Source organism: Bufo gargarizans, chromosome 3 (genome assembly GCF_014858855.1).
Source record: "Bufo gargarizans isolate SCDJY-AF-19 chromosome 3, ASM1485885v1, whole genome shotgun sequence".
NCBI classification, from domain to species: domain Eukaryota; kingdom Metazoa; phylum Chordata; class Amphibia; order Anura; family Bufonidae; genus Bufo; species Bufo gargarizans.
In genome coordinates, this window is record NC_058082.1 from 363,643,939 (window position 1) to 363,654,278 (window position 10,340).

The 10,340-nt window shown below is 43.0% G+C and overlaps 1 protein-coding gene across 1 annotated transcript; it reads right to left on the bottom strand.

Annotated features, from left to right (window-relative positions):
• Positions 1-296: 296 nt before the first annotated feature.
• On the bottom strand, positions 297-1,768 carry ID3 (inhibitor of DNA binding 3, HLH protein). The gene is made up of 3 exons (XM_044286062.1): positions 1,306-1,768; positions 1,117-1,190; positions 297-854 (listed from the first exon to the last, which is right to left on the bottom strand). Exons 1-2 carry the CDS (start codon positions 1,600-1,602, stop codon positions 1,134-1,136), a joined length of 354 nt encoding a protein of 117 aa, XP_044141997.1. The 5' UTR covers positions 1,603-1,768; the 3' UTR covers positions 297-854; positions 1,117-1,133.
• Positions 1,769-10,340: the final 8,572 nt, after the last annotated feature.

Here is a 10,340-nt window from a genome sequence, read left to right on the forward strand (position 1 = left end):
TTAGATGTATACATAGATGGATGGATAGATATGAGATGTATAGATAGATGATGGATAGATAGCTAGATATATAATAGAGAGAGAGATGAGATGGATAGGTAGATAATAGAGAGATAGATATGAGAGAGATAGATATGAGATGGATAGATATGTAGATAGATAGATAATAGAGAGATGCAGCGGTTCTCCCCACAGGACGCTCCAGGCTGGCCCGCTCACACATACAGTCACACAATGTCACTACTATTTGTTTTTGTATTGTTTATTTATCTAATAAAAAACAGTGAAACAAATGGTTAAAAATAAGATTTTGTTTATTATTTACAAACAAGAAATAACTTTTATAAAAAGTTTCCTTTTCTAAGATCTGAAACTGTGCAGTTCCAACACATAATTCTCTACTTTAGAGAGAGGGATATTCTGGGGTCCACACCACAGATTTAGGCTTCTATGTCCTTACATAATAGATGAAGGCATAAAAAGTATACATGGTACAAAAAATATACAGCTCTTAAGGCAATGGGTACACATCAGTGCTGTCCTCAGTAACTGGGATTCACGTTGGTCGAGGCAGCACGCTGGGGTACTGGAGGAATGGTGGCTTTTTGGTCCTCATGGGAATGTAAAAATAGAAGGCTCTACTTGAATACACGGAATACTTTCGTCTTTTGGTCTCTTGGTTGCAGCGTTCTGCTGTAGAATAAACCAGTAGGAATCAAGGAGTTTGAGGAAAAACAGTCTGTATTGTGGGATAAAATCTTGATTGCTGGCTTTAAAGAGTTAAATTCTTCCATCTCCAATTCTGTTGCTTCATGGAAAGATGTTTTTTTTTCCTTCTCATGAATTTCCCACACCTGCAGAAGAAGAAATATGCATGTATATGAATGTGAGTCACAGCAAGGGAGGGGTGCAGACAGTGTGGCGCCTGAGAGGAAGCCAGCACCTCCCCTAGGCCTGATAACATCTAGCAGCTAGTCACTGACAGGCAGCAGCTTCCTCCTACTCTCACTGCTCACTCCGAGTAATACTGCATGTAGAAGACCAGTATCTTCTCTATGCTAGGACTAGTAGCTCCCCACAACCCAGGGTAACCATCACATGCAAACACATTCTTACCTTGGCAGATGGCATGGTCAGTGGCAGATACTGCTGGCATCTCCTTTCGTTGTCATTTCTGAGAAGTCTGATTTCTACAGAAGAGAAGCAGAGATGATCATTAGCATCCAGTCAGGCAATGGGGTCATTACTACAGCAGAGGAGAACCTGCCATGGGTATGGTTAGCTGTAGGTATAAGGAGAACTTACCTGTAAGGAGAGGAGGGCGTTGTGCTCCTGCTCTTCACCCAACACTATCTGCAGGTCGAAGATGTAGTCAATGACATGTTGTAGGATCTCTACTTGGCTGAGTTTGCTTCCTTGAGGGATCCCAGGAACCAGCTCTCGGAGCTTGGAGTAGCAGTCGTTCATGTCGTAGAGCAGACCCATGGGCTCCTCTGATCCCTTGTGATTGCTGCTCCTGGCAATGCTCAGGCTCTGCTCAGACAAGCAGCACACAGCCTGGTAGCAGCTGGCCAGAGATCTCACGGGGCTGATGGCTTTCATGGCTGCTGTAGTAGTAGTAGTAGTAGTTTCTCCGGGGAGGATGCTGGATCTGCTGCTTGATGCCTACAGAGATTAGTAGTAGTTTCTCCGAGGAGGATGCTGGATCTGCTGCTTGATGCCTACAGAGAGCTGTCAGGTGCTGACCGAGTGTCTGCCAGGCACATGCACTCCTGTGCCTATATATAGGCGCGGCCCTCCTCCCTCCCTCCCCATGCAGATCTGCCCCTCCTCTCCACCCCACTGCTCCATAATATTGAGATAACAGCTGGCTGAACACTTTCAAACAGCTTCTCCTGATTCCTGTGGACTGGAGACAGTGTCATTCATGTCACAGAGGAGGGCAGGGGGCTGTGGAGGGGGGCTTTTGAACGCTTCTCTATTGGATTTGCAACATTTTAACTAAACAGGTTAAGTATGCAACACACTACCCGAAAATAATTACTGCGTTTAATTGTGTCAGATCTAATGTGTGTATATAAATATATGTATATTTAACTAGAACATGTAGACAGTGAGGAACAGAAGTATTTCAACACCCTGCGCTTTTGCAAGTTCTCCCACTTGGGGTCTATTCACACGTCCGCAAAATGGGTCCGCATCCGTTCCGCAATTTTGCGGAACGGGTGCAGACCCATTCATTTTCAATGGGGCCGGAATGTGCCGTCCGCATCTACATTTGCACATCCGCATCCCCATTTGCGGATCCGCATCTGCATTTGCGGATCCGTGCTTCCGTTTCCACCAAAAAATTGAACATGTCCTATTCTTGTCCGCAATTGCGGACAAGATTAGGAATTTTCTATTATAGTGCCGGCAATGTGCGGTCCACAAATTGCGGAATGCACATTGCCAGTGTACGTGTTTTGCGGATCCGCAAAACACTTACGGACGTGTGAATGGGCCCTTAGAAATCATGGAGGGGTCTGAAATTCACATTGTAGGTGCATTCTCACTCTGAGAGACAGAATTATTTCTAAAGAATGTATTTGTCTTGCACATAAGTATTTGAACACCTGAGAAAATCAGTGTTAAAGAGGACCTTTCACCAGGATACATGTATTGAAATAGTTAGATTATCTTACAGTGCGGACCCCAGTGATATCTTTCCGCTTTTTTTTTTCAAAGGACCCCCCCTTTCATCCACTGTGGTTCCCGTTGTATTTCAATACATGTATCCTGGTGAAAGGTCCTCTTTAAGGCCTCTTTCACACTGGCGTGTGCGGCCCGTGGTCGTGCTGTGGCCCGTAAAATGCGGGCCGCAATGCACAAGCACAGTCCAAGGGGCAGCCGCAGCGGATCGCAGACCCATTCACTTGAATGGGTCCGTGATCCGGCCATTGCGCAAAAAGATAGGACATATTCTATCTTTTTGCGGAACGGAAGTACGGGACAAAACCCCACGGTAGCACTCTGTAGTACTTCCGTAGGGTTCCGTTCCGTGGTTCCGTTCGGCACCATTCCTCATCTCCGGATTTGCAGACCCATTCAAGTGAATGTGCAGAATGCCAACGGAATGGCGCCCGTGTATTGCGGCCACAATACGGCAACGGGCTGCACACGCCAGTGTGAAAGAGGCCTAACACAGATTTTCTCAGGGGTTTAAATACTTATGTGCAAGACAAATAAATTCTTTAAAAATCATACAATGTGATTTCCTGAATTAGTTTTTTTTTATTCTGTCTCTCAGAGTGAAAATGCACCTACAATGTGAATTTCAGACCCCTCCATGATTTCTAAGTGGGAGAACTTGCAAAATGGCAGGGTGTTCAAATACTTCTGTCCCTCGCTGTATATATATATATATATATCTATATAGTGAATGACACATTATTACAAACAGAAGGAGGTGTGTGGGTATACTGTACATAGATCTATGTGTGATTCTGTTCCTTGTAGTTTAATCCTTCTCTTGACTGCCTTCTCCTTGCCCCCCTCTCCCCCCCCTCCCTCCTCCCTCTCTGACCTCCAGACTTTCTGGCGTCAGGAATATTATCCTGTGACCAGGGAGGGAAGAGGCTGGGAACTGAATGAGCAAAACAGACAGGGGGGTAACATGACTGTGCGGCTATTTCTCTGTGTTATGGAATGTCAGGATATAATGGACGTGTTACATTGTAATTGCTGCCCTCCACAGGTCTGAGACCCCCAAGCTGCAGACATGTACATGCGTCCAAATGTGCTAGAGTGGGCAAAGAAATCTAATTCAGATCTATCTATAGTATCTATTTATCTATAGTATCTATCTATAGTTTCTATCTATCTATAGTATCTATCTATCTATCTATAGTATCTATCTATCTATAGTAGCTATCTATCTATCTATCTATAGTAGCTATCTGTAGTAGCTATCTGTCTATAGTATCTATCTATAGTATCTATCTGTCTATAGTATATATCTATAGTATCTATCTGCTATATATCTATAGTATCTATCTATAGTATCTATCTGTAGTAGCTATCTGTCTATAGTATCTATCAATCTATAGTATCTATCTGTCTATAGTATCTATCTGCTATCTATCTATAGTATCTATCTATAGTATCTATCTATCTATAGTATATATCTGTAGTAGCTATCTGTCTATAGTATCTATCAATCTATAGTATCTATCTGTCTATAGTATCTATCTATAGTATCTATCTGCTATCTATCTATAGTATCTATCTGCTATCTATCTATAGTATCTATCGGCTATCATCTATATATATCTTCTATCTGATCTAATTCAGATCTATAGTATCTATAGTATCTATCTGCCTATAGTATCTGTCTATAGTATCTATCTGACTATAGTATCTATCTGTCTATAGTATCTATCTATGGTATCTATCTCCTATCTATCATCTATATATATCTTCTATCTACTATCTATCTAATCTTATTGAGATCTATGTATTTATCATTTATCTAATCCAGATAATTAGATCTGCATTATCTTTCTAATACAGCTCGAATTATCTATCTTTCTATCGAATACAGATGTATCATAGATCTGTAGCTAATCCAGCTCTATGTATCCTTATGTATCTAATACAGATCGATCTCATATAGTTTTATCTATCTTAGCTCCAACTTTCCATGTACATATATATATATATATATATATATATATATATATATATACAGTGTACACAGTCAGGGCTTTCTACGGCGAATGTATATACAAGCTAGGGGCTTTCTTCCTACAGAGAACAGTTGTATTCTGTTGCTAATCCTGTTTCCATAGACATGTATGTTCTGCTGAGTGACAGCCACACACAATGTATCCGCATAGCAGCCTCTGTGTACACAGGTTTGTATGTGAACATTGCACTCCCCCTCCCTTCTTCCCCGCTCGCAGACAGCCTGGCGCCAGGCCGTGACGTCACGCCCCCAGTGCCCCTCCTGCTGGGGACGCGTCTCCACTGGCAACCACAGACCGTCCAGCTAGAGGCGAGAAGTGGGCGGGGCTCCTGTCAAACAGCTGCAGCTTAAAGGCGACATATCCCCTCGAGCCGTTCCCAGGCATGGCCCAGCCACAAGTGTACACACCTCTGTATGCATAGGTGCACCTACACAGGGCGGTTATAGGCAGAGAGCAAGGTGTTAGAAAGTCAATACAGCTGTGTGTTACCTCTCTCTACATGGCAATCATTTCTAATGCTCCTATAAACAACTTGACATGCCTTGTTAACCCTTTCATGGGCAAGCAGGGAATAGCATTTATTGAGCAGCGCTTTTTTATGGTGTATCTGACATTAGGGAAACAAATAGCAGAAAATGTTATAAAATAACAGATCCAAAATGCTTCACTCTCCAATCGCTTCCTAATCCAGCACAGAAGGTCCCTAAATGTGACTGCTGCAGCCAATCAGTGGTTTCAGAGTTCACGTGCCATAGTACTGGTATCATGGCTCCCATCACTGGCAGTACTACGGCACACGACCGCTGAAGCCACTGATTGGCTGTAGCAGTCACCTGGAGACCGCCCTGGATCGGTAGGGGATTGCAGAGGTGAGTATTGGTGGGGGGGGGGGGGTCAGGTATTTTATAACACTTCTCATGTTTAGATTTTTTTCTAAAGGTTTTTTTTATGTCGTTTTAATGGGATCTCTATACCTGTCCTTACACATTAGATTGCTGTTGACTGAGTAGCTTCAGAAAAACGCATTTTTTGTCCTTGCCAAGCACGTATTACTTCATTGGCAGCGGTGACAGACCCATAACTTTTTATATTTTTCAAGGGCTTTTTTTTTGTAGGACGAAGGGCATATTGAAAATATCACCTTTTTGGGTACATTAACGTAATAATTAAACATTAACTCTTTATAGGAGTGGAAATTAAAAAAAAAAGATATTAAAAAAATTGATATCATTGTGCATGGGTTGGTATGATTACACGAATACCTTTATAAGTATACGCATAGTTTTACTTGTTTTCCACTACTTTTGCACAATAATAACATGTCTCATGCAATTTTTTTTTTATTTACCCACATTTCAAGTATAAACAGTAAAGATAGGAGCTATCCTGGCTGTTACAGCCTGGAGCCCAACTCTTAGGCCTCTTTCACACAAACGTGTGTACCCCGTGGTCGTGCTGCGAACAGCAAAATGCGGTCTGCAATGCACGGGCACCGACTGTGTGCCAGCCGCATGCGGATTGTGACCCCATTCACTTGAATGGGTTCCGTGATCCCTCCGTTCCGCAAAAAGATAGGACAAGTTCGATCTTTTTGCGGAACGGAAGCACGGAACCCCACAGAAGCACTCTGTAGTGGTTCCGTTCCGCACTGCACCTCCGGATTTACGGACCCATTCAAGTGAATGTGTCCGCATCGGTGATGCGGAATGCACATGGCCGGTGCCCCGTGTATTGCGGACCTGCCGTATGCGAGCCGCGATACGGCCACAGGGGACACACGTTCGTGTGAAAGAGGCCTTAGGCAGTGGAGGGCTCCGCTATGATCGTGTGGGCACAGCTAATCTGCCTCCATGGTCACTATGATATATCCATACGTCATGGAGGCTTATGACATACAGTTACATAACGGAGGTTTAGAGTATATGGAGGCTTTATGACTCCCCTCAAACGGCAGGTACCTTTCAGCCAAATGCAACTATTTAAATGTATGGGTAGCTATAGAAAAGGGGTTATCTTAAAAGTTTGGCTCCTGTTATAAATCATCACACTTCTGGCCATCTGTACTCAGATAATGGAAAGTCAGTGTCATTTTATTTAGCTGTAAAAGCCATAGAGCCATGTTGTAGCCATAGAGGGAACAGAGGTGGAAGCTGCAAACAGGCGTTTTCTCCCAAAGATCCCCCAATGCTACATACAAGAATAACAATAAGATGTGGAGGCATCAACAATGGAGTTGCCCATGGCATCAAAGCAGATAATTGCTCCCATTGTCTGTGCTATCTAGCTTTTGACTGCTTGCTATTGGCCATACCATTGTTTCCCATTTACACTGCCTTGCAAAGTGACAAATGACCACTACAATCTGTTGTAAGCAAGATTTTAGTAGTGTGATCTCCAGGTGGCATATTCCTCAATGAGAAATGCCTTCATCATAGAGAACGGGTTTCCCATGGTGGGTTATCCATTCTGTTGTCTTAGCAGTAAGCAGCAGTGGGTTTAAAAATGGATGGAAAATAGATTTATATATTAAAGTATGGGATTAAATCAGGAATACAGTGAATGAATGATTGAAGACGTTTTCCGGTCCGCAAACTGCAGATCTGTAAAAAAAAAAAAGATCTGTAAAAAACAAAAAAAACAAAACACAGATCCCAGCCATTGGCATGCCGCCATTTTCATTTACCCTTCAACATTAATGTCCTATCCTTGTCCACAAAATTGACCAGTATAGGACATGTTCTAGTTTTTTGTGGGACTACGGCATGGACATACGCATTTTTTGCAGCCCCATTGAAATGAACGGGTCCGCATCTGATCCATAAAAAACGTGGATCGGATGGGGGCCAAAATTACGGTCGTGTGCATGAGGCCTAAGGTTGTATTTGTTGCTTATAGTAACCAATTAATTTCTTAGGGTCCATTCAGATGGGTCCACATCTATTCCATAATTTTGCGGAACAGTTGCAGACCCATTTATTTCAATAGGGTGCTGTCTTAATCCGTTCCGCCGCCGTGCAAAAAATATAGAGCATGTCCTATTCAAAAATAGGCATTTCTATATAAGGTTGGCTGTGTGCATTCCACAAAATGCGGAAGACACACAGCCGGTATCCGTGTTTTGCAGATCTGCAATCTGCGGACTGCAAAACACTTATGGTTGTCTGAATGGACCCTTATACTGCTCTGAAAAAATAAGCTGAGCTCTGAGAGGTTGCTAAGGGCAACAAAGCAAGTTTTACTGTTAGATATGTCTCCTCCTACTTTATCTTGGAGGTTGTCCTCCTCCTACTTTATCTTGGAGGTTGTCCTCCTCCAACTTTATCTTGGAGGTTGTCCTCCTCCAACTTTATCTTGGAGGTTGTCCTCCTCCTACTTTATCTTGGAGGTTGTCCTCCTCCTACTTTATCTTGGAGGTTGTCCTTCTCTTACTTTATCTTGGAGTATGTGGGACGGATTGTAAAACTTGTAAATGTGAACTTCTGTTTTCCAGGGTACAGGCATCTTTGAAATGGCCATCTGTGTTGAGGATGATGCTTCTTCACCACTTATTGTTTATACATGAAGAGCTCCTTCATACCATCATATGGTATGGTCATATGGTCTGAGATAGCCTGCAGGGAAGACTGTGGGGGTCTGTTGCTATGTTCAATGGCATAAAGCCTTTGCACATTGGATGCATGTGGCTCAAAGGTCAATAGCTTGAAGGCATTGCCCTGTATAATTATATATTGTTCTTAGTGCCCAAGCCTGCTCTACTCTTCTACATTACTGAACATGGCAGCTGAAGAACATTTTGTTCTGGGACATCCTCACAAATGTAAAGTTTTCCTATGAAGAAGTCTTAGTCCATCTGACTCACCCACACATCGTCATGTGACGTCTTCTCCCACTATATAATAATGAATGAATAATGACTACTTACACGGATTCATTTGGGACAACAGGAGGGTCTTGGGAAAGGGAATCCCACCAATAGTAGATTAATGTCGTCCTCTGACTCACATATTTTGAGGGTATATTCACACATGCAGGTTTTGTTTAGATTTTTTTAAGCAGCTTTTGAAGCCAAAACCTGAAGTGGATTGAAACAAGTAGCATTGTTCTTTCTCTATGCCTACATGGTGTGTATTTCAACAAGCAGTATGCAATCAAATCCGTGAAATATGTCCACAGACAGCATTGACATGAAATACATGAAATGTCGCGTGACACATGTCGCCGTGTAGCCGTACGCTAAATGTTTATTTCACTTGCTAAGCATTGAGTCAGTGGAAAATAATCATCAAATAACCAAAATATGCATAAAAAAATCTACACATTAAAAACCATAAAAGTACACATGGAAAATGTAATGAGTATCGAAAATCTGACATGAATTTTCCTTGAAATACACATCGTAACGTTCTACAATACACCATGTGAAGACACCCTTAGGCCGAATGCACACGGCCATGAAACACGGAAGTGAGTGGTCCGTGATATCCCGGCCTGGCATCCTGCTGAGAGCAGGAGCGCACGGCGTCATTGGTTGCTATGACGCCATGTTGCTCTCAGCAGGATGCCAGGCCGGGATACCACGGACCGCTCACGTCTGTGTTCCACGGCCGTGTGCATTTGGCCTTACTTAGAAACCTGCACATGTGAAAATAGCCTTAGGGTACTTTCACACTAGCGTTATTCTTTTCCGGCATAGAGTTCCGTCCTAGGGGCTCAATACCGGAAAAGAACTGATCAGGCATATCCCCATGCATTCTGAATGGAGAGAAATCCGTTCAGGATGCATCAGGACGTCTTCAGTTCAGTCACTGAACGGCATTTTGGACTGAGGAAATACCGGTATTCTCTCCATCCAAAATTCCGGATCAGTTACCGGAATGCTGCATCCGCCATTTATTTACACTGAAATATCGGAATGCCGGATCTGCGCAGACCGGTTAAAATGTAAAAAAAAATTGACACGGATAGATTTGTTCGTATAACAAACAGAGAGACGGATCCGTTATTGCAATGCATAGGTGAAAAGGATCCGCATCCAGATCCGTCTACAAATGCTGTCCGTCTGCATGCAGCTTGCCTGATCCGGCAGGCAGTTCCAGCGAAGGAACTGCTTGCCGGATCACTCTCCCCAAGTGTGAAAGTAGTCTTACTTAGGGCTCATGCACATGACCGTATGTATTTTGCAGTTCGCAAAATATGGGTCCACAAAACATACGGATGACGTCCATGTGCATTCCGCATTTTGCGGAATGGAACAGCTGGCCCCTAATAGAACAGTCCTGTCCTTGTCCGTAACGCGGACAATAATAGGGCATGTTTTCTTTTTTTGTGGAACAGACAAATGGAAATGGAATGCACACGAGCCGCAAAAAAAACCGAAATGGACACGGAAACAAAATATGTTTGTGTGCATGAGCCTTTAGAGACGCAGCCGTGTGCTTGATGCCAGTTCCATGTAAAGGCCATCCTTGGAACAGTTGGATAACAAGTAATATCTATTAAATCTTCCTTCCATCTTTCCTAGAATAATTGCTTAGTCAGAGTATACTTACTGTATCATTCAACACCCAGGCAGGATCGCCATTCTGATCTCTAGAAAAGCTGGGTGACAACCCC

Bases quoted from the DNA above. Each gene is read 5' to 3' on its own strand.
- ID3 (XM_044286062.1), bottom strand. From the start codon at position 1,602: ATGAAAGCCATCAGCCCCGTGAGATCTCTGGCCAGCTGCTACCAGGCT. The intron at 1,191-1,305 runs GTAAGTTCTCCT...TCTCTTCTGTAG, and splicing joins ACGCCCTCCTCTCCTTACAG to AAATCAGACTTCTCAGAAAT.